At 37.1% G+C, this 25,508-nt stretch overlaps 2 protein-coding genes across 2 annotated transcripts; both read right to left on the reverse strand.

Moving 5' to 3' along the window:
* Window positions 1-7,048: 7,048 nt before the first annotated feature.
* Window positions 7,049-13,144, reverse strand: LOC115923249 (lactadherin-like). The gene is made up of 5 exons (XM_030983661.1): window positions 12,873-13,144; window positions 10,964-11,137; window positions 9,002-9,330; window positions 8,126-8,282; window positions 7,049-7,344 (listed from the first exon to the last, which is right to left on the reverse strand). The coding sequence occupies exons 1-5, from the start codon at window positions 13,117-13,119 to the stop codon at window positions 7,049-7,051; spliced, it is 1,203 nt and encodes a 400-aa protein (XP_030839521.1). The 5' UTR covers window positions 13,120-13,144.
* LOC115923250 (protein crumbs homolog 1-like) lies at window positions 13,131-17,909 on the reverse strand. Its single transcript, XM_030983662.1, has 5 exons — window positions 17,789-17,909; window positions 16,434-16,535; window positions 15,896-16,003; window positions 13,514-13,618; window positions 13,131-13,144 (listed from the first exon to the last, which is right to left on the reverse strand). The coding sequence occupies exons 1-5, from the start codon at window positions 17,898-17,900 to the stop codon at window positions 13,131-13,133; spliced, it is 441 nt and encodes a 146-aa protein (XP_030839522.1). The 5' UTR covers window positions 17,901-17,909.
* Window positions 17,910-25,508: the final 7,599 nt, after the last annotated feature.

The following is a 25,508-nucleotide window of genomic DNA, read 5'->3' on the forward strand; positions in this document are numbered from 1 at the left end:
TCAACTATCACTTTAATATAAAAGACAATCAACTATTAATATGTCACACCTCTTTCTGAAAAATTACATTTGGGACAAGAAGTGCCAATTTCTGAAATGCAATGGGATCCAGTAACTTTGTCTCAGATTATGGAACAAAATCCTGGATTTAGCTCATGCTGCAATGATAATTATAAACTTTAGGTCAGCCAGTACCCCATGACTTTTCCAAGTCGATCGCCTGTTTGATTATCAAGATACTTATGATTTCAAATCGAAACCAAATTTTGCGTTTGCCTAACGGTTTTCCGAACATTACAGTCTATTGGAGAAAACGAGTATGGTAAAATCGGTCAGTCAAAGATTTTTACTTTTCTGAGGCACATCTTGGTTATTTTGAATCGCGAATTTTTGTTAGGGCTTCAATATTACACCATATCACAGACACTGATACCACGTAGGGCCGTGCATCTCAGATGTAACATTGTTAAACGATGCCGTTAAAGGTCTTTTTACAAAGTGCAAAGCAGAACTTCTCTGTTCTATGTTTTTCTTAATGCCAATGCCAAACTGATGTCCAGGGGCGGATCTAAGGGGAGAGGGGGGTTAGGGGTGTTAACCACCCCCCCCCCCTCCTGCGCTGCCAAGTGAAAATATGATGTACATAGAAAAACGCCATCATGTGTCCAGACCCACACAGTATTAGTAGATGTTAATAGATGCGAGTAGATGCGAGTATACGAAGCCCTGCATCGTCATAGGGTCAACCCCCTCCCCTCCCTTAGCAAAAAGCTAGATTCGCCCCTTATGTCCAGCCACTATGTCATTCATTCAGTTTTATTCATGGTATAGCAAGATGGAGCGTGGGTGCATGCTCTCACCGGGAATGGTGATATAGCCCCCCCCCCCCCCTCCCTCCCCTTCTCGACACATACACAAACATACTTTTGACGAGGGAGAGATAACATATTGGGGTAAAATGTAGTTAACACTATTGCTATCATCGGTAAAATTTTAGGGTCTATTATTATTATTATTTATATTACTTTTAATATCATTATTATTGTTAAAGACAATAAAATATACTCCAAGAATTATTTTAAGAAGACAATTTCCCGTTTTTTTTAAACAAAACAGAATGTCAATATTTTTCCGTGACAGGTTATTATTGCCTCTTAATAGCTCTTGTAAAGACAAATTTGATTTATATCTAGAAAATAAAGGCCTATTTATCATCGGTTACTTTTAAAAGAAACAATTAATCGCCAGCTACTATAGGGCTCTGTAAGTGTTAGTATCTTGAAGGACTTTTGGCAATTGGGTCCGATCGTTCACCCCCCCCCCCTTTCCTTACACACACACACATGCCATGCCGATACAGTAAAAATTCAATGCAATTCAATTCAAAGGTTTTAGATTTAAATCCAAACATGTAGGATCATTCTCCATTTTTTTAATTTTTAGAACATTAGATAACAAATTATAGCGTAACGTAGATAATTGAGTGAAAGAGTAAAAAGGACAATAACCAGGAACGACAAAAATTTACGTACTATTGAATGTCTCTTCTGGAATACAATACAGGGGTAAAAAAATCATATCACTCGTAATTATTTTTACAACCTTTACTGTTAAAGATAAGTTTCAAGCTTTATTTATCTTTCAGAAAACATATGTGACAAAATATAATAGAGTATAAGTATAACAGTACAATGTAGAATAAAGAAAGACGAGGAGACCTTGGTTGAAGGACAGCTTGTTAAGTTAAGGCCCCCTCATTGACAAAGATAACTGATTCATGAATACAACAACAAATATGGAATATATAAAACTATTTACAAAATACTCTCAGAGAACAACTACCCGACGATGCATCGACTACAGCATGGATGACTACAACAAGTATACCCGAAGATGCGCACATCCCCATCACACCAGGTGAGCTAACAAACTCACCGTGTGTGTGAAAAAAATGTATAATATGAGCAAAAATCAACCCACCCATGGGAGCGCGATCTAATATGGACAAACCCAAGCTGACACCAAATCGAGACATTAATGAGTTATTGCTCTCTGAGTGCAGAGTTCAAGAAGGAATATATGGTATATGTACAGATGAGAAAGAAGAAGAAAAAGAAAAGGGATAATGGGGATTATGTCAAAGTCAAGAAATAACGAAAAATAAATCGAGAGTAGAGTTAAGTATGTTACAGTACATAAACAATAAAGCTTGATAACACATTCATGTGTCATCGACATACTTGTGAAGTAAATATGACTTAAGTCTACGTTTACTATATCCCTTTTGCAGCCAACATCAAATTCTGTCGAACTTTGCAGGAATTATGAATATGTCATGTATCTCCTATCTCTGAAATTTAAACGTTAGCAGTGTCATAATATTCAAATTATGCAAGGAAACCCGTTTACTTGCTAGACTTCACTGTCAGACACTATTGACAGACTGACTGGTTTTCTTCATTTTGGTACTAACATACATAAAATGGGCTGTAAAGGGTACATGAGCATTTGTCTACATCAATAACCCACTTCTTGTAATGGCCATAACTAAACTGATTGAATCTTTGCGCAGCATAAAACGTACGGCCATTCGTTACAATGGTCTGATAAATCAGACTATTACTTCCTGGTCTATAGCTCCTAAGTCGATTTGACAACTTAAAGTCGTTATTTCTCACTCAAAGACATTTTCAAGCCCCAGCCCTCCCCCCCCCCCCCATTTTTTAAGGGAAGTTCTAAATTAGTATTGTCTTTCAAATGCCGTTGGAATTTAATCTTTTCACCTTTTTGGCCTGCAAATGGGACATAGTACCTTAAAAGGAAAAAGCAAACAAAAAAGCAAAATTATAGTACAACAATATATATATATTATGTACAGTACGACCCTATTTCAAAATCCAACTTCGTGGGAGACAGTGAGCATGGGATAACAATAAGTAATGCTTTTCATAATACTAAATTTCAGCGAGATTAATAATGCAAAAAAAACTCGTATTTGGTCGTATATCTATTTATTGCAAAGTCAAAATATATTAATAGTATAAAGATTGGCAGCAATGCATTTGCATTGCATTTGCATTGAAAAAAGTTAGAAATTATGAGGTCAAACAACAAGACTTGAACTTTTACTTTTACATGTATATCATCATTATTATTATTATATAATCTGAGACAAAGTTACCCAATCCCTTTAATGAACTAATTCATACCGGGTATCCATTCACTTCACCTGGGTGGAGAGTGGCAAAATAATGTAAAACTAATGTCTTACCAAGGACACTTGTGCCGTGACAGGGATTCGAACCCCGTACCTTGTGATTCAAGTCTGGAGACCTAGCAAACAAACCACAACACCTCCACGGTGTGTTTATACTCTACTAGCAATACTAGAAAATACTCCTACTTTTCAAAATGTAATAGCAATTAAAAAAATAATAATAATGATAACGATAATTATATTATTGATAATAATAATAATAATAAAATGATAATAACAATAATATATAATAACAGAGTAATGAATTATAACAATGATAATAATAGTGATAATAGTAACTATGATAATACGCATGATGAGGATGATAATAATAATAGTTATGAATAATGATAATATTATTATGATAATAGTAATTATAGTAATGATGATATTAATTATAACAACATAGTTTTTAAACATAAAACCATTAAAATGTAGTAGAAGTCTACATGCTGTAAAACTTCCGTTTATTCAGCTATGCCAAGAACTTCATATCTCATGCCCTGGTGCCAAATCCACGTGAGTGGGTGTATTCTGACGTATCGAGCAGTGATTGGTCGAGGGAACAGTATGGTCTCGGGAGTGCTGTGATCGTAGTTTGCTGCGTAGATCTCAAGATTATGAGGAAGAAATTATCATTTTAAGGACATTGTATGAATTTTTCAGTTCAATTTAAAAAAATTATAACACAATATCTTTCGCGGCATAAGCTAAATGGCAAATGTGAACTCACAAAGTAAAATAAAATTAGAAATACAAATACATGAGTTGTTATATGGAATACACTTGATATAATTGGGTAAAAACGATGCCAATGTAAGCTTGGTATAAGTATCGGATATGATGACATTTACATGTACGACGGAATGCTTGCGAATAGTCACAACGTCTCCAGGGGGAGCGCGTCCTCAGTTTATGATGCCTTATGGGATATGGCTGTTTAGGAACTTTTGGTCTCGTGGGTGCAATTCTACTGGGATGTCCTCAAATGTAATATCATTCATGCAGTCAGACATAACTTTGGAAAACCGAGCACAGGTAAATATGCCGAGAACGGCGTATAATGCACGATGAATATAGACTCTTTAAAGTTCAGTGCGAGGCGGTCTGTACGAAAGGCATGGGGAAATCTTGCTAAGTTAACATGCACTTTATTTGTGCTTTAAGAAAAATGCTGTTGGTTAATTAGTCCTTTAATGATTCGTCATATAATAAAACTTTATTTTAATGACCAACGCTTCGGAATAGACATAACCACCGCATAATTCTATAGGGATTTGGTATCTTTGTCTAAGATTTCCAAAAATAATCCTGGATTTATCTCATGCTGCAATCATAGTTATAAGCCTTTATGTCAGTCAGGAATCTCATGACTTTTACAAGCCAATCGCCTGTCTGATTTTCATGATATTTATGATTGGAATTAGAAATGTCAACAACTGTTCGCCAAACAGCTTTGAACAAAAGTATCGGGGAAAATGAGTATGTTAAAACCGGTCACTCAAATATTTTTACTTTTTTGACGCACTATATCTATATGATCATTTTGAATCGCTATTTTTTTTTAGGGCTTCACTATTACCTATTACACCATATCACAGACACTGATAACACGTAGAACCATGCATCTCAGATTTGTAAAACTGGAAACATTGTTAAACAACGCCTTTAATATACATCAACAACAGGTCGACGATGCAATATTTCCCGATCCCTTTTGCACACACAGTCTCGCACTGAACGATAACGGCTATATACTGTACATAGTCTAAATGACATGTGCTCAGTTTTCCCAAGTTGGGTCTGAAATACATAATTCTAGTACTCACTTTTTGTTCACCACATTGTGGTCCCAAAGCATAAGTCCATGTCACGTCATCCAGCGAATAGGATACCTTGACAGAAGTAATCCATTGTTCCCACCCCCATCTGCCTTGTACGATAACACCAGTGACGGTAGAGTTCTTTCCAAGATCTATCTGACTCATCAATGCATTAATAGAAATAGGACTTAGCAAAAAGTTAAACTGATAAATAAATAAATATATATGCATATTATGAAATAACTTTGACAACGCAAAAAATTGGCAACTCTGTTGGAAATAAATACACATTTGTAACTAATGCAGGCGCGTAGCTCTATCAAAGTTTCCCATTGCTGTCCTTCCTTTTGTGATAGATTTAGAACAACAATGCTGCTTAACAACTAGACCAAGAGGACGGGCAAGTAGTTTCGGCGAAAGAAAATTACATTGCCTGACAGTTTGTCGAATGTTAAATCTTTATTGATCCTTTGTCGGGTGGGTGGAAAGCAGATGAGTTAAACGATGATAAGCCACGTACCTCAGTTGGATCCTAGCTTCGAGATTGAATACGTGCCAAGTCGTAATATATATTTATAATATACATATACATATACATGTGTGTGCGTGTATGTATGTGTGGGTGTGTATGTGCGTGTGTGTGTGTTGTGTATGACATGACGACGAAAACAAATTTGAAGAAAAAGAGGTTTCATGCTCTAAATCCCATGGTTTATATTAGTTCGCAACTTTCGCAATTTTGAAATTCCATATATACATCTTTATTAAGTGATCCGGATAAAAAAAAAACAGAGTAGAAAAATTCTTTAAAGCCCCACTGTCCTACTTGTAGCTACTTGCTCCCTCTATATAGAAAACTTCCCAAATCGGAGCCTGTTGGTCCCCCATGATACCCTTTTGCTTATGTTAGTTGAGAGCTGAGTTAATGAGATAGCCACCTGTCAGTGACCTCGCTGTGTGGTCTTATCCCTTCTGACCCAGTAGTATTAACGGTCTTTAAATATACGATATCCCATTTGCAGGTCAAAAAATGAAAAGGTTAAATTCCATTTGAAAGACAATACTTATTTAGAACTTCCCTCAAAACGAAAGAGTTTGAAAATGGCTTTTTGTGGGTAAATAACGATCATTAGTTGTCGAATTGACATAAGTGATTGCTACTTCTTCTTCTTCTTGATTTGATTTTGTTTGGCAATCAGTCACAGTTGACTATTTTTGCCACACACTATTTTATGAATTATTTATATATATATATACATATGTACAATTTCATGTCATAAATGACTTTTTTAGGAGTCTTTCTCTTTCCATCCCCTTTCCTTCTGCTTATTATATATATATTTTTTTTTTTTTGGAGAAAATTCAATAAATTAATAATTTTGGAAAGAGACGGCCTAGCAAGTTGTAATCACCTTACTAATAGTCTGATTTTCAGACCCTTATACCGAATGGTCGTACGTGTTGTGCTGCACAAAGATTCAATCAGTTTAATTTTGGCCAATGCAAGTAGTGGGTTATTGAAGTAGACAAATGCTCATGTACCTGTTACAGCTCATTTTATGTATGTTATTACCAAATTAAAAAAGATGACAATTAGTCACCAATAGTGTCTGACAGTGCAGTCCAGAAAGTAAACGGGTTTCCTTGAATAAATTAGATACTAGGACACTGCTAACGTTTCACAGATAGGACATACATATTTCAACATAATCATAATTCCTGCAAAGCTCTATACAATTTGATGTTGGCTGCAAAAGGGACATAATATCTGTAATAGAGAGTTTCCAACTGTCCAAGGCAATGCGATTTTTTTTTATTAGAAGTAGGTAGATAATTACCAAGTAAATACTTGCTTTCAAAGCAGTAGGGCGAGGTAATATAAATCATCAATGATTAATACCATCTTTAGGGTGCGAGTGAGGGTTTCATTTGGACTTTACGTTACCGTTAATATTGGAGTTAGATAGTGCTAGAATTTAGGAAGAACGGCATTCATGCTGAATTGGGTTTCCAGGGGGATCACTATTATAATTTTTGTTATTGGACTCACCTTGACCCATTTAGCCGTGTCACTATCCTTGGCAACCCATGCTGCCTTTTCGTGTAGAGCAACTCCGCCGTTCAATCTTCCATCTGATGCAGTGTAAAGATAACCAAAATCGGACGAGGAGGTTAGACTGGAGTCTGGGATTCGTCCATCTTCCACTCCCATTCCTTCCCCTCGGATAGGACATGAACAGCTTACCTGTTCATGGTTCATCGCAGCTGAAAACAACAAACGTACAGACAAACTTTGTCAGTATATAAAAGAGATCTATTAGGTCTTCTTTCTTTTTTTAGTTGCTAAAAGAGTTTTTCAGAAAACCAAAACTTTTAAAACTCATTTTAGTTCAACTACAGTGAACACTCTACAGGCGTGCATATTAGCAAATTGGAAATTTTATAATACCACCTCTTAACTACAGAACGAACAAGAAAATACGAATGGCCGAAGTTTTGAGTCGATTTGAGGATTAGACTCAGGTATTAGCGTCGTCAGTGCCGTTCTTGCCAATCGAATCCTCAATTTTCGCATCTGCAGCCGAATATTTAAACCGTTCGATTACATCACCTACATGGATACTAAGTGACGTAGTGCGGTGGATAAGCCCCCGGACTGAAGATGACAGGGTCCACAGTTCGATTCCCTGCCCGACACAAATGTCTTATTAGCAAAACATTAACCTATACATTCCCAGGTGTGAATGGGTACCTGATATTTTTCAGCGCTAGTTCCTCTGGTGTATCAGGTCAGCTATAACAAGGGTAATAATAGCTAGCGCCGTGAGCGTCACAGCGTTACGTGACGGATAGGAGCGCTTTAAAAAAAGTGGTACGTCCTTGTTTAAGTGGCCCAAACATGTGGATCAATGTTTGCAGCACTTTATAACTGCAAGGAAAGGCGCTTCATCAAATAAATTTTGGATTGGCGTGAATAAGGAGACATTATTATTATTCCAATCCTTCTTTTGCTCCTGGGTCTTTTTAAGGATGCAGCCTTACCCACCTAATAAGTCATTGAGAGGTCCATAGCCAGTGAGTTCTAGCCTGAGGGCCCGGTGTACATGGGCCGTCTTTGGATGGATACGAAAAAATCGGCATTCGATCGGCCTACAGATGGTGTGCACCACAAGACTATTTGGGTCATAGTTTCCTGTGTAGACCTAAACGAGATAATACAACCATTTCACAAGGAGATTAACTTGGGTTTGAAGTGTAGAATATCTAATGATCAAACCAATTATGTTCCTTTTGAAATGGTCGGTTGACACAATTTTCGATAATAAAATGTCATTTTAAGTGAACGAATAATGAAAATTTGGATAAAGTTTTCTTTCTTTTATTTTAGATTCTCATCACGTCATTTGTTTTTCTCTTTTTCGCCATACTATTAGGCAGTTAGGTTTTTATACTTAAACGTAAACACAGCAATTTGTGATCAGGACACATATACTGTTTCCGACAAGATTTAGAAAAAAACATGTTGTTGTTTCTGTCACTTAAATGGGGCTTGCACATTTCTACTACTTTTTTAACACTTCCGCCGTACAAAGCCTATTTTTTGTGTAATTTTCTGTGTTTCTGGGTAATATCTTTCGCGTTACTCCCCATCTCTCTCTCTCTCTCTCTCTCTAAAATAATAAGTTGATATGAGGGTGGAGCAATAAACATCCAATAACGAAGTGGATTCTAGGGGATGTCATTTATGAATATGTTATATTTACACTCAGTGTCGTGGCTGTATGGGGGCACTAGGGGGAGCACGTGCCCCTTCGAATTACAAAGAAAAAGGTAAAAGATGCAAATTATAAAAAGAGTTGTTATAGCAAATAGAAAAATGGGAAAAGGAAGCAAACCAAGAAAGCAAACCAAGTGTTAATACCTTGACTGTGTTGGTGTTGATATCCTGGTAATATGTCCAAGATGCTCCGTCCATACTGGATGAAACTATGTACGATGTCACCCACTGTTCTGCACTATCTGCTCTACCTTGCGTCATGATGGCGGTGATGACAAAAGCGGAAGCGAAGTTGATCTGAAGCCAGGGGTCTTCGTCAGCAATATCGGGGAGCCACGCAGAAGGACTGTTCAGACGGGCGTTTGGTCCACCCAACGTATCATTGTACCTACTCGAGATTGAAATAGCGCTGTTGGGAACCTTACCGCCTTCTAGACCGACTGGGCTACCTCGAGGTGTGCTACACAGGTTCACTGTTGAAAAACAATCACAGCTCTTTAAAACTCAAAGACAGATTTTGTTTAATGGACCACGAAACTATTACCTTGCCAGTTAGGCTAAATCAGCATTCATAACCATACACATTTGGAAGTTCTAGCACTTGTAGTTTAGGAGACATGTGAATCTTGTAATGATTTTTTTACCAACTGCCTGTCCCAGTTAATCCGAACGCTTTACCTAACCCCGAAATTGAACCTCAATATCACCTGAAACCCAATTACAGCCGTATCCTTAACCCTATGGCCCGTATTTTACTAAATCTCAAACGTTTACACAAAATAAACATGGAAAGTTAATGTGGGATATCAGTTTTGTTTTCTTAAACGTGATCTCAGGCACAGGGTCGTGCTTTTGAAGAATATGGTACTATATCTTTGACAAATTGAAGCCATGAACAATTATCGCCCAAGCAAATGTCTTAGAATCCCTGTGAATTATATTACGAACCTAATTTGAACAATTTGTGCCGAATACCGAAGATGTTTTAGGTGGAGAGTCTCAACTAATGATAATTAATACAAACACGCGGCAATTTATTAAGGATGAACAATAAAACAAACAGAGTGTCTTAATTCTCTAATGTCTGACGTTTCAAAACTACCAGAAGAGTTTTATAGATTAGAGAGCTTAAGAGAGGTTTGTAATGCGTAGCTAGCTAATTCCTTAAATTAACCAGCACAGAAAATGAATGTGCAGTTGCAAATAATGTCAAGGTCTGTCTGAATTTCCATGGTTTCAACATAACGAATTTCTTTAGAAATAGCTTTGACGGATCCCAAATAAATTAGTTTTATATTAAAAGGGTATTTCAACACCTTTTCGTCAATTAGATTTTTTTTTATAAATTTCATCTGGTTATCGTGAAGGATGTCTGTATGAAATGAAACCAAACGAATTTATATTTTGGTATGTAAAATATAATCGTTGGTACATATGGCATAGTTATGCAATAAAACGAATTTTGGTTTGCCGTTTCATGTCGTATTAGCTTAGGCTAACAATCTGTATGTTGTGACTCCATCTATTTAAAAATCTCCTGGTCAACACATTCTCATTATTCTGAAACACTTACCAGTACAGCAATAAAACAAACAGAGTGTCTTAATTCTCTAATGTCTGACGTTTCAAAACTACCAGAAGAGTTTTATAGATTAGAGAGCTTAAGAGAGGTTTGTAATGCGTAGCTAGCTAATTCCTTAAATTAACCAGCACAGAAAATGAATGTGCAGTTGCAAATAATGTCAAGGTCTGTCTGAATTTCCATGGTTTCAACATAACGAATTTCTTTAGAAATAGCTTTGACGGATCCCAAATAAATTAGTTTTATATTAAAAGGGTATTTCAACACCTTTTCGTCAATTAGATTTTTTTAAATAAATTTCATCTGGTTATCGTGAAGTAAGTCTGTATGAAATGAAACCAAACGAATTTATATTTTGGTATGTAAAATATAATCGTTGGTACATATGGCATAGTTATGCAATAAAACGAATTTTGGTTTGCCGTTTCATGTCGTATTAGCTTAGGCTAACAATCTGTATGTTGTGACTCCATCTATTTAAAAATCTCCTGGTCAACACATTCTCATTATTCTGAAACACTTACCAGTACAGCAAACAACAGCTATACTCTCCTCCCTAGGATTCATCGCCGCACTTTCTTCGTACCAGCAGTCAGTAATGTTAGTCAGATCGACAGGGCATCTCAAAGCCACAGCGTCAGAATTATTATCTAAGGACATAATCTCGAAGAGATCTCCTCCCACTGTCGCATATACATCTTTTGGCATATAATCAGAAAGAACAAATAACTGGAAAGATCAATTAACGAAAAAAACATATTTGCACTTCTAAGTCTAATTATGATGTGTCTGAATTATGTATAACAATAGTCTTAATTCCTCAAAGATATCGATGTGTTCAGGTCATGAGATTACATCGTTTACAAAAGTTTCTGGGAGCAAGAAGAATTTTGTAGTACACAACAATGGATGTACACCCATTGAGGTAATGGAATCATCGAAAAAGTAGAGAATTTACTCAGTTTTGGTGGCAGATGTTTATGAATTGTACAGACGTGTAACGTGACAGTAGGTCCAAATTGAACAGCCATTTCTAATCATATTTGTGTTATGAAGGTATGTGAGGTATAAATCCCTTTCTAATCTGAAATTCATCCACGCGTTCAGTTTCAGAAGTTATCGACGAAAATGCATTTATGACGGTTTCGTGAAACAATGCCATGAACATGAAGGAAATAATATAAAATATTTTTGAAAGAAAAAATATTTTAATAGGTTATGAAATAGAGAGAAGAGAAATGAATCTTGTCAATCTTATTTTAAACTTCGCTCAGTTTATTATCTATAGAAACTATATTAGAGAATTTTTGGGAAGTGAAAAGCACAGGATACATGATGTATATTTGATAAAAGAATTAAAGGTAGAAATGCGCACCTATCTCGATATGAAATGTAATCAAAAGAAATTCGATATAAACGAAGTTACACAAATGTTTTCATTATCTTAGTTAGTGATTATGTCACATTAGTTTCATGTTTTGTAATTGCATGAATTCTGTATATAAAAACTGTTGTAAATAGCTGTTATGTTATGATATGAATAAATAAAATCCCTCAAAAGAGGATAAGTAGAAGGAAAAAATGGACATGGCGGAAACGTTGCACTTGATGTCGGTTTCCTTGGTGTGTTTAAAGCCCCCATCACACTAAACTAGCTCTCACTACGTTTTGGAACCGTCCTAGAAAATCGTAAAACGAATTGTGGTCGGGGCATAATGTGTACATAGTGTCTTTAATACGCCCCGTAGTTCGTTCATAAACAGTCCTCAATACGTACATCTTGTCTCTACCCCGTGCACAGTCAGTTCATATGAAGTTCAGATCGGGTAAATTTGCCATTTCCAGGCAGTTCAAGCCAGTTTATACCCGTTATTTACTAGTTCTAACTCGTCCCCAATATGACCAAACCCATTCTAACAAGTTCAGAGACAGTTCAACTCGTCCTCATCGCGTTCGAACGCGCTCCTAAAGCGTGTGGAAGCGCGTCCTGGCTCAAGGGTTATAAAACCCCAGCGCGTTCTTGCCATTCCGTATTCTCGTTCAACTTCAACGATTCAAGCTGTGCAAATCAAGACATTCAAGTGAAGCCCCCATCACACCAAAGTAGTTCTCAAAACGTTCTGTAAAATGTTGCCAAACGTGCTCAAACTGTTTATGATCTAGTTAAGAATTCATGGACGGGCTCCTCGTTTAAGTACGTTGTCACTCCGTCTAATTGCAGGACGGGGACAACTTTGAACAGGCTCAAAGTTCTAGAGCACTCTCCCGTAAATCCAGCCTTAGCCCGTCCATGAAGTTCTTAAACAGATCGTAAAAAGTTGCTCCTACGTTCAACTCTGTTCGCACACAGTTTGAGCCCGTTTGGCAACATTTTCCAGAACGTATTGAGAACTAGTTCGGTGTGATGGTGGCTTTAGTATATAAAGCACTTACCTTCATATCCTAGATACTTGCAGACCAACCGTGAAGCGTTCCTGGACCAGTTTAATTGATGGATTAACATGTAGGTTGTAGGGCGAGAACGAGATGTGATAACTACTCTTCCTTCACTTTTCCTTCCACCGACTAGTCTCACGGACTGGACGAGGGAGTCTTCATGCAATGAATTGAGCCAAAATACAAAACGTAATGACCCTGTTCCAAAAATATCAGCACTGACCAAGGACCGATCCCGGACCATTCATATGAGAGTTATTGAAACGAGCCTTCACCAATATTAAATCATATCACCACGTACCACAATACTCCCCCCCCCCCCCCAAAAAAAAAAAGAACAATAGCTCTTGAACTTGTTTTTTTATTAATCCAGAGGTTGTTGTTGTTGTGGAGTTAGTCCCCCTCTCTCTTTCTCTTTCTATCTCTCTGCCTCTGTCTGGCTCTCTGTCTCTCCCTCTGTCTCTCAATTGCTCAATCTCTTGTCTCTCTTTCTCTTTCTCTGTCTCTGTTTCTATTTGCCTATATGTCGCTCTCTCTCTCTCTGTCTGTCTCTCTCTCTCTCTCTCTTTCTCTCTCTCTGTCTATATCGCCGCTTCTTTGATCTCTCCCTTTCTCATGTAATAGTTTCCTCCTCTTACCGTATTCGCATCTGTCTCCACGGTAGCTATCCAGGCAAGTGCAGTTAAATCCCTCACCCGTTTCCTCACAGGTTCCTCCATGTTGACAGGGGTTCGATACACACGCTGAAATTACACCACATAATATGCATGTAAGAAGTTGATATAACTGGACTCCATAACTCAATATTTTAAACTTTAAAACATCGTTCGGAGTAAATAAATAACATTAAAGAATTCAAGCACTTATTTGTTTGTATTCTATATTCTAGGCATGAATTATACCACAAAAAAATTACATAAAAAAGCATACACATTCAAATGAAGTGCAAAAGAATAAAAAGACAAGAGACACATCATCCAACGAAGTACAAATTTCTTTCGAGACACCCTCATGTAATGTAACAATGAAATTGATTTTTGATTAAATTAGATATCTGGAAGCTCTGCGAAATCTGAAAACTACATTACGTCATTCATTATAATCATTAATGTATAACCTTCGCTCGTCCCCCCCCCCTCCCATAAAAATAAAAATAAATGAAAACTGCAAAAAGCGTTGACTCTTTTTAATGAAATTTTCGCTCTTTTGATAAAGGCAATGCCATAATATCTGCGTGTAGTTGGAATTAATTCAAAGGATAACACCAGAACTTATTCTACCAAAGTTTATTCCATCCTTGTTTCCTATTAAAGCTGCTCACCTCCAGACCTTGCCATCAGGAAGGGCAACTTTGCATTTTGTTTCTTCTTCACAGAATGAGGAGTATTTCTAGTTTCTCAAAGAGCAACCTTTCAATTATTGGACGGACCGGACTATCCTCTGGAAGGAGATGCATTCCTCAAAATGAAAACCATCTAACTCTGCTGTTGATCCCCCCCCCCCCAACCCCCTTCGTCGCCTGCTATACAGCGTTAACTCATCTCTGTGTGTTTATTTTTTAAATGAACGACCGTTTAAAAAAAACAAGAAATACCGTACCGGTCCACAGTTGTGTTTTTTTCTATACGTGTTTCTACGAAAGAGACTAATTTAGTTCATCTAAAATTACTTAAGCCATGCCGGTTAAGCCCCCATCACACCAAACTTGTTCTCACTACGTTTTGGAACCGTCCCAGAAAATCGTAAAACAGATTGTGGTCGGAGTAGAATTTGTAAATAATGTCTATGACGCGCTCGGGTTTTATAACCCTTGAGCCAGGACGTGATTCCACACGCTCTAGGAGCGCGTTCGAACGCACCAAGGACGAGATGAGGACTAGCTGAACTGTCTCTGAACTTGTTAGAATGGGTATGGTTGTATTGGTAACAAGGTTCGAACTAGTTAAAAACGGGTATAAACTGACTACGGACTGACTTGAACTGCCTGGAAATGGCAAATTTACCCGATCAGAACTTGATATGAACTGACTGTGGATGGGGTACAGACGAGATGAACGCATTGGGGACTGTTTATGATCGAACTAGGGTCATGTTATAGACATTTTTTTTACAAATTCTACTCCGACCACAACCCGTTTTACAATTTTCTGGGACGGTTCCAAAACGTAGTGAGAACTAGTTTGGTGTGATGGGGGCTTTAATAAAAAGGCCTTGTATGTACCTAACTCGTATGGCATGACCAACCTCCTTTTTAGCTCATTCAATCAACACATGTTTTTTGTAGTAGTATCGATTATGATTTAATAATAATCTTTCCGGTGAGCCTATTTGCTGTTTGATTTGACTGATGGAAAATCAATCTCCTTTTTAGGCTTAGGCAAGGATATATTGACTGAATGGTGAATACTTAATTGATCCGAAAATAGCAAAAGCAGGTTCATAATATAAGTGCGCATTTAATGTTTTACTCGCTTTTTGTTAATGGACCTGTAGATGGAACGTTGAGGGGAACTTCAGGGTTGTAACAAATGAAACTACACGTACAAAGCAATACGATTAGTTAGAAGTCCAAAACGAAGAAAATTGAGCTTCATGAAATATATGAACTGTATCAGTCTATTTATTTAATGAAGTAATAGAGTACCGAAGCTGTGACATCATACAAATCTATTTTTGGAATTTCTCAATTTTTTCTTCATTTTCCAAAGAGCATGTCCAAATGTCGAAAAACAATCGAACATGTTAAGTATTGGCTGAGATATGACCATCTGAATAAATAGATTTCCTAAAGGAACTCAGTTTTATTTGCTCTGGCTCGTTATGCTTTGAACCAGAGCAATATAACACTGAGAAAAGAAAGGAAAGGACTGAAAAAATGGAGTCAGGTAAAGACCGAGAGAGAGAGAGGGAGAGAGAGAGGGAGAGAGAGAGAAAAAACAAGGGGGATATAGTGGCTAGACCCATTATGATAATGATAAAATGCATGACGTCATTTCCATGATACTATTGCCTAGACATACCAAAGGTAGTGATGGTTTGGGAAGTCGTTGTGTCTGAGCGTTCCGTCATCGTAGTCGTAGGGTTCGTCGTAGGCTTATTCGTTGCTTCCTTCGTTGACTCTATGATCACTGAAAATAACAACAACATACAAACATAACTGACGTAAATGACAATGCATAACATTATTTTCATTGAAATATCTCCAGGCGCTCTTAGTCAGGGTACGGGGAAAGGATCAAGGAGGGGAGAAAAATAGAAATCGAAAAACACTTTTCGTGCGGGAATCCGTCAGTTCTATCAAAAAATTCCAAAAGAGGTATTTTCTTCTAAATCATCATCATCTTTTTCTTCTTCTTCAGTTGCAGCATCGGCCACCGTCGTGTATTGTCGTACTGGTGAGGTGCAGTGCAGAATGTATGTACAATGTCTGATGAAAGATTCAGCAAACTGCATGCAAGTTTTGTTTACACCCTGTAAAATGTCTCTTCACGCTCTTTGTTAATAAATTGACCACTCCCTCCCCCCCCCCCGATACGCCTATATAATTATTACACCTACTTTCATCGCAGTGTCTCCCTTGAAACCCACTTGAGCAGGTACAGTTGTAGCCTCCCATAGTCTCCTCACACCAGCCGTTTTTACAGAGGTTTTTGCCACAATCTGCGAAATAAGTAATAAATGGGATAAAACCTCAATACTGCCAAACAATCATCAATACAAATTTTGTTTGGTGTGAAAAGATATATTTCGGGATTTTCACAAATTAACATAAAAAAGATAAGCAAGCCTAATGATAATGCATTTTTACCAGGGCTTAAACATAGCAAACGCCACGGAGACCCATACTCCAAAGCCATCGGATACCCATTTCAATGTCCATTCAGTGCCCATTCTCAAATTCAGTACTTTACCTGGTGATATTCACCTCCCTTGCCGACCAAATTTATTTGTATCCCCTGTTAATAATTGTACCTGGCTTCATTTTTTTTTAGAGGTGTATAGTTAGGGTTCGGTTAAGTGTTTGTTCCCGTCACAGGAAAATCCAATCTAAATCGACAACTACTCTAAAGGAGAGCAGAAAAATCAGAGAAGCTGAATAAAATAGGATAACAAATTTTAAAAAAAGCTAAAAACACATTTAGTGATCTCATATTTCAATCATTTATAACTCGCTTGGAATTAATACGATTTATTTTGCCAATCTTTCTCTCTTACGTTTATGCTTTCATACAAATGAATATGTAACAACGTATGGATTGCCCTTTAAGAAATCGGTCATAGTCAGTGTATAATAGAAATTGACATAGAGCAATTTCCGTCAGAAACAAGTATCGTACAACCTTGCCCTATTTAGATCTTCAGTAGACCTCTAGAAGTAGTGGTTGTTGTTGTCAGGCGCGTATGCAGGTGGGGGTGGTGTTTTAGGGGTTAACCACGCCCTCAATTTGTTTTTGAAATAATAAATAAATGCTCCTTAACCATAACTGATCGTAAATACTTTAGCCCCCCCCCCCTTCCTCACTTTGAAAAACGTTCCGCGGGGCCTGCATGTAACATGTAATAATATTGGTGATGCGGATCCCCCCCCCCAACATTTTTGCTCATTGCGCCACTAAATTTCTACTTGTATCAACGTACCATAGAAATTGTCATTTCATTTTTCAAATTGCAAAAGCTTCAAGGGGGGTTCTGCCCCTTCGAACCCGACCCCCAATGAAGCCGTACCACTTAAACATTCCTAGAAGTAGTAGTAGTAGTAGTAGTAGTAGTAGTAGTAGTAGTAGAACTCTAGTAATAATCATAGTATTGATAGTAGTTATGATAATAGTGGGCGTGGATATTCATGATATCATTTAAAAATGTATGATCTGTATTATAAATAAGGATAAATATCAAGAAAGCATGAGATTTACCCGGGATTCTGCATATTATGTTATGGCCAGGATTTTTTCCAGCGAAGACGGCAGGGGGAGAGAAGAGTTTTGGGACGGTCTGCAACATGGTGCCATCGGGTAGTCGTACCATCTTACACCTATAGGCTGTCGGCAAGGTGCTTTGCTGGTTGAACTCGCCTGGACAAGATGTCAGCTTGGACGAATCCGATAAAACAAGCAAGGCTGTGTGAAAAAAAAATCGATAGTAAGCTCTTCCTCTTCCTGCTATCCCTCCTCCTCCTTCTCCCCTCCCCTTCCAGATCCTCCCCTCTTCCTCCCTCGCCTCCACTCCTCCTCCTCTTCCTCTTCACGCTTTCCCTCCTCTCCTACCTCCCCTCCCTCATCATCCCCTCCTCCTCCCCTTTAGCATAATTCCCTTTCCCCTCTATTCCTTCTCATCCTCTTCCTCAATATCCTTCCCTTTCTCCGTCTTAACATCTCCCTCCTCCTTCTCTTCCTCCCTGTCCCCTACTCCTTCTCGCTGTTCTCCCCCTCTCACCATCTCTCCTTCCTCTCCACCTTCCCCTCCCGTACCCCTTAGGAATGGAATTTTAGCTTTTTATGGTAATTTTGTAAGCCAAATTTTACAGCAGCATTCGTAAAATCATGAAAATATGACGCATAATTATGAGTCACATTTATTCTTACCAAAGGACAAACAGGTTACGGTACCCAACAGCAACTTCCACATTACACCGATCTTTTGGTCGTTAGCCTGTATTTATAAAAAATGTTAACATTGCATAAACAAACTAGAACAAGAACAAGAGCAAAAACAAGAGCAACTAGCATATTTGGTTCATTTGAAGTTGTACTTGGAATAGGTGGAATATCGTATTACATATTATTTTCCTAAACATAGTCACATCCTTGCAATACAACAAAGAGTGAAACCTTAAATCAACTTTTTTTTTTTGTTAACAAGTGCTGCATAAATTGTTATTCACAATTTGCCATTTATATATATTTTCTTTTGAGGCAATAATCATGTAAATCATCTTTAAATTAAATTGTTTAACTTTATTATTATGAATTTGCTATAATTTAAGTGAAAATACATCCTTCCAAAGAAAGTCATTGTCTAAACCTAGAAAGAAATCATGTGTATGCTTATATTGAAACGGACAACAAGTAAAACGGCAATGAAATCAAATCAGGCTCCTGGTGGTCATTTCACTACGTTCGAAACAAAAACAATAAAATACCGTACTAACCATTTTACAAGTGAATCTTCAAGGGCTTCAATGATCAAACAGCACGCTGAAAACCTGACATCTTTCTCGGATAAAAAAATGAACAAATTTGACAACGAAGAAAACAGATGCTTGAATACAGAAAGGCGGGAAATATTAACCGTAATATTAAAACTGTAGGCTAAAGCTACCGATCAATTGAAATCGCAGGAGACATATACGACTGGATGACTACGTTCGACCAATTGTAAATGGTAAATGGTACATTTTCCTTCTCCGCAGGCGGTTAGCTCATATGAGGACGGGATTAATATATACAGATAGATTAAAAAGGAAATACTGCCAGCTGGTAGATCGAATTACGATGACGATTGGTGGGTTGAAATTTATGGGATAGATGATTGGATAGCCCTCCAAGGGGTGTAGCTAATATGATTATTGTTTGGTTTTAGTTTTTGTTTGAAATGTCACCCGTTATTTTAGCAGCTTGTTGTGTTGTGAACAGAAATTATGGGATAGCTATTAACGCCGATGATTCTTGTTTCTTTGTTTTTGCTTTCGGTGAGAAAATGCTCGTTATCTCAGTAACATTATACCTTTGGCTCGAAATAGGGGATAGCTCATTGATAAAGCTATTAGCCCTGATAAGATTTGTTTGTTTATTTGTTTTTGCTTTCATAAACATTGATCTCATAAACATCAAAGTTTTGGATCGAATTTAGGGGCTATCTCTATTAGATAGGTATTAGCGCCGAATAACTTGTTTTGAGGTTTGGGACGTACATAATGTTGCTCGTGAAAATACATGTTACGCTAAAAGTGAATAGAAGATTAGGAGTCAGCTTCATTGGAATACCTTTCAGCGCCAATGATTTTTAGAGGGGTGGAGTTGTATCTTTTGTTTGTGGAAAACACACGTTACCTTAGAAACATATTGAGTGGATCGAAACTATGGGATAGCATTAAGGGAAAGCATCGACCATTTTTGGTGTTGAAGTTACCATAGAACCAAGCTGGTTAAGTTGAGGAAAATAGTTGTTGAAATGCACGTTACGATAGAAACAAGCTGATTAAATTGATAGGTATGATACAAGAAAGAAAAAAACGAACGTTTTGCACAATTAGTCAATTTGATATCAAGTCTCATCACATTACCTGCCCAACACATACCAATAACGCGTCACACTTTAATGCTCTCGCTTTGGTAAAATAATGGTGACATCGTTTTCTCCTGAGTGTTAGTACTTTCAAAAGTTCGTTTATTCGAATTCTGAGAATAAAATAGGGTTCACTACTCCGGACAAGGTTTGTAATGGTGAAGAAAGAATCCTATTTCATTTCCTGATTTATCATTATAAACCTTTGAAATGACGAGCATCCGGAGAAACGAACCTCGGAATTATGAACTGTTGGAATAAAGAACCTTTCTGATAAATAAACCTTGGGAATTGTGAATCTTTTGAATTTATATATCTTCGAAATAATGAACTTTTCGGAATTATAAACCTTCGATAAAAAAAAAACGAAATAAACTCGGTTTACTAGGTAGATTGTCCTACAAGGTTACGTTTAGGCTCACCAAATTAATAAGTGATTTTAGACATCATGTAGTTCATTATATTATCCCAACCGAAACTTTCTTCAAAATAAACACACAAATAATAATCATGCCTACAATAAGACCAATGGAAATTAAATTTCTCATTCTACACTCGAAGTTGAATGTTGAGACATTGAGGAATGATGAGATTTGGAATACCTATCGGCTCCAATGGCTTTTAGAGAGGTGGGTTTTTTTGATTGTTTTTTTGTTTTTTTGGGGGGACATATGTTACCTTAGAAACCTGTTGAGTGGATCGAAATAGACCAGTTCGTAGTTAGCAGATGGTTCAGATGACCCCAAATATCCACAGATCTTTTAAACATAGATAAATCCTACTTTGTGCCTTTGGAATAATCACAGCTAAAGTCATGGAGGTGATTCTTTGTTTGCCGTCTTGAAAGGATTACTTCTATATGCATGTGTTTAATAGAATTTATCACAGGTGCATGCATGAATAATGATTTACATAACTTTCGTGAGCATGTATCCAGTATTAATCTCAGTGGATTTTACAATTTTGTACAAGTGACCTATATCTGCGCATGCGCAGATTGTATCAACGAACTGGTATATTACGGGATAGCATTATAGGATAGTAAGCAAATAATTAGTGATGAAGGTGATGGGGCAAACTATCACTTCCGAGGCGATCTGGATGTAGCTATCTTTCCGAAGCGAAGCTGAGGAAAGATAGCGTATACATTCAGATCGCCGAGGAATTTATTTATTTGAACATATTTCATCAGGATAACAAGATAAAAAAGGACTGGTTTACATCCTGGTCCTGAATATTAAAAGCTTACACTAAAACATCAAAACAAAATAATCATACATATATATATAATGAGAATTGTTAAAATACTCATGAAGTCATGATAAAAATATTTAGTGACCATAATCTTGAGTAAAAACCAAGTCAAAATTGCATGATATTTAATTAAATATATAAACACACAATAATGGAATCAAATAATCAACCCCGGCCCCCCCCCCCCCCACTCAGGTTTCAAAATGACCGCATGCGTGTTGCCAAAATGTCCTTTTCGTAACAAAAGAAAAAGGTCGAGCCGTATTGACTTTACACACCGGACTTTTGCTGAAAAGGGGGGGGGGGTGCGGAAAAAGGCTCGTATACAAAAGAAAAAGGTCGAGCCGTATTGACTTTACACACCGGACTTTTGCTGAAAAGGGGGGGTCGGTTGGAACACGCATATGCGTACCCTAAATAACACTGAGTGGGGGGGCCGGGTAATCAACTAATCTCTTTAAAATCAAAACTCTATCACACTACAAAATAAACTTATATCATGAAATACCAAATCAAAGCAAAAAGAGCAGAAACAACGATGATATTATTTATAATTTGCTTTAATATGTTTGCTTTAATAGGTTTTCTTATACATGTTTTTAAAACAGTCGATGGATTGTGCATTTTGTAGATTAGAGGGTAAGTTATTCCATACTTTGCCACCTGCATAACGTAGACTATTCTTGAAAATTTCAATATTAGGCTTGGGAAGGACAACACTCATTGAGTTAGCCAATCTCGTATTCATTGGATGCCGTTCAAAAACCATGTCAATAGCATTGCACAAACATAATGGAGCGTAGCCATGGATACATTTATACATTATACAAGCAATAAAATAGTTACGTCTTTCTTCTAAAACCTACCATTTCAATCTTTTAACAATATCAAGACTACTTTTATTAAAATCGAAATTCCGTTCAACTATTCTTGCTGCTCTTTTTTGTAATCTAGAAATAATGTTCTTGTTATATACAGAACGTTTCCCCCATATCGAGCATGCATAATCTGATATAGGTTGGATTGTACATTTATACATTTTATTCAACACTTTTATCCACAAGACCATTTTGCCTCACCGTGATAACTGGTTCGCTTTTTGTTGTTAACACTTTCTGCATGCTAATGACTTTACAAAATGTGCCGATTTACTGATTTGACGCTTTCGGGATGCATTATTATCATTATTTTTGTAGTCCGATGTTGTCAAGATTGCCCGTATTTTTTTTCTTTCAGTTACTGATATTACTGATATAATAGTGAGGTTTTATGTTTATTTCATTTAATTTGCAAACTGCTGACTTAAACTTAAAGTGATATGACAAGAGGCCACTGCCCTCACATAGTATAATGAATAGAACACGGGTCTATTCAATTCAGTATATGCTACGAATTCTATAACAGGGCACCAATGAATAGGGAAGCTTGGCTATTCGATTCTGTTTTCAATAGCTTGCACCTGCAATTTTTGAATAGTTACGTAACAAACTACTCAGCTCTTTCTGACATGGCATCAATAATATTAGTGAATTGAAAACAAACCTGACCCTCCCTTCATTGAGCGACTTTTGTTTGGTCAAATGCGAGGATTACCAAAGAGGAGGTAATAATAGCATTCCTGACATTGCAACAATGACCGCGTTATTTTGATGCATTGTCCCTAAACCTACCGAAGAGGCTCTTTGTCCTTGTCTGGGATGACAAGCACTTTAGACTGGGGCTGTAGTCTCATTTAAAGAAAGGAAAACAATTTCGGGACAGTTCAAAATAATGCTTGGAAATGGAAATTCAAATGATACCGTTTTAAAAACCAGAAAGATATGGTTTGAGGACAAGAAGCAGGATGTAATTCATTGCTCGGCAATCTTGACTGTATTTAAAACAGAGCATCCAATATACCTGATATTTAATATTACTGTACAATGTCAATTAAATAAAATAACTAAATAAACAAACAAATAATGGACCTCTTTAGCCAAGACTGTGGATTTTTATTGTTGAGCACTAAATGATTCTGCTCGGTCATACAGGCTAGGTGGGGGAATGCTTTCAATAGACTTAAATTTGAAAGGCCCTTTGTATCACTTCGTGCAAAATGACATAGGGCGCTTCTAATAAATTTATACGAGAAGTAAAACCCTGTTCATCATTGTTTTTTTGTTGCAAAGTTGTTTACAGACTAAAAAAGGGATAGTACGGGACTGTAGAGAGTGAATAAAACTAGGAAATTATAATTGAAAATGTAAAACAACGTTGTAAACCTAGCAATAAGAGGCTCTTGAATGCAGTTTTTAAATGGACATGGCTTTGGGGCTACCCGCTGTCGATTGCCAGCTAGCTGTCGATTGCCAGCTAGCTGTCGATTGCCAGCTAGCTGTCGATTGCCAGCTAGCTGTCGATTGCCAGCTAGCTGTCGATTGCTGTGGGGGGGGGGGGATTTTTCAAATTTTCGAGGGCCAAACAAAAAAATAGGCCGGCACGATTTTTTTCTATTTCAGCACATTAAATTTCAAATTGATTTCAAGTACCCACCCCCCCCCCCCCCAAATAAAAATCCCAAGGCTCCCCTATAGTTTTGTCTACATTGCTCCCCCCCCCCCGCAAAAGGTCCCTATTTTCTCATTGTTTTACATCATCAACAACAACAACAATAATATTTATTATAAAACTGCAAAATTGGTTTGTTTTTATAAATAATAATATCTGCCCGGCAAAATATTTGAAGTAAGTATGTAGATTAAGATCATCAGACTTTACTACACTGATGAGGTGTATTGGGTTCTCTTCACTTGTCTCTTTCTGGCTCTCTTTCTCTTTCTCTCTCTCTCTCTCTCTCTCTCTCATTGGGACTGAAAAAGTATTGAATGTAATAATGTTTGATAAATAGATAAAACAGGATTCCTGTCCTTCTTGTACTTCGTAAATATAATACTTTACCTTGCTTACAAGTTAATTGCAAGCTCATTGTATAGATCAATTAAGAGAATAGCAATAAATATGGACTTTGAGTGAGATCAAAATGGGTTTGACATCAGTTTTTCTTTTTCAAAGATTAAAAAAAAAGCAACAGCTGGGTGTCGAACCCGATACCTTCCAGTTACCAGGCGATTGCCTACCCACTAGACTAAAGTGTCACATTGCTAATCTCCATGTTTTTTTTTCATACTTATACTTATTGTTGTAGATGTAGCAAAAGAAAAAAACGCAACAGCTGGGGGTCGAACCCGATACCTTCCAGTTATCAGGCGATTGCCTACCCACTAGACTAAAGTGTCACATTGCTAATCTCCATGTTTTTTTTTCATACTTATACTTATTGTTGTAGATGTAGCAAAAGAAAAAAACGCAACAGCTGGGGGTCGAACCCGAAACCTTCCAGTTATCAGGCGATTGCCTACCCACTAGACTAAAGTGTCACATTGCTAATCTCCATGTTTTTTTTTTCATACTTACACTAATTGTTGTAGATGTAGCAAAAGAAAAAAACGCAACAGCTGGGGGTCGAACCCGATACCTTCCAGTTATCAGGCGATTGCCTACCCACTAGACTAAAGTGTCACATTGCTAATCTCTATGTTTTTTTTTCATACTTACACTAATTGTTGTAGATGTAGCAAAAGATGTTTTCAGACTAATTCAGAGAGTCGCTTGTTAAAGAAAGAGTATTACATGCTATTTTTTTCTTTGTTGAGGGAAATTGTGTTGTTGAGTGAAATTACTGACCTTTTTCAAAGAAAATATTTTATAAGCTAACGATTTACTGAGCTTCTTTACATTAATACAACACGTGTTTCTATCAAATTCTATGTGAGTTTTTGACATTTTGAATTTTACTTAAATATTTTTTAGGAATTAGAGACGTTTTGAATAGTGGATAGGTATTTTCTTTTTGGAACTGACTTTTAACATGCGTGTCTATGGAATTTTGACTCTTTGATTATCTTTCTATGCTTTGAGTTTGACTTTCTGAGAAATGTTTACATCACCGTTGTAGGTTGGATCAATATATCTATTGTTCGATCAACTAAATAAAGGAACGTGTATTTACCCGTACTGTGAACTTCGCATGGCAACGCAGGGAAGCCTATTGTAGCC

The sequence above is a fragment of the Strongylocentrotus purpuratus genome, unplaced genomic scaffold, assembly GCF_000002235.5.
Source record: "Strongylocentrotus purpuratus isolate Spur 01 unplaced genomic scaffold, Spur_5.0 spur5_scaffold_13, whole genome shotgun sequence".
Lineage (NCBI taxonomy): Eukaryota > Metazoa > Echinodermata > Echinoidea > Camarodonta > Strongylocentrotidae > Strongylocentrotus > Strongylocentrotus purpuratus.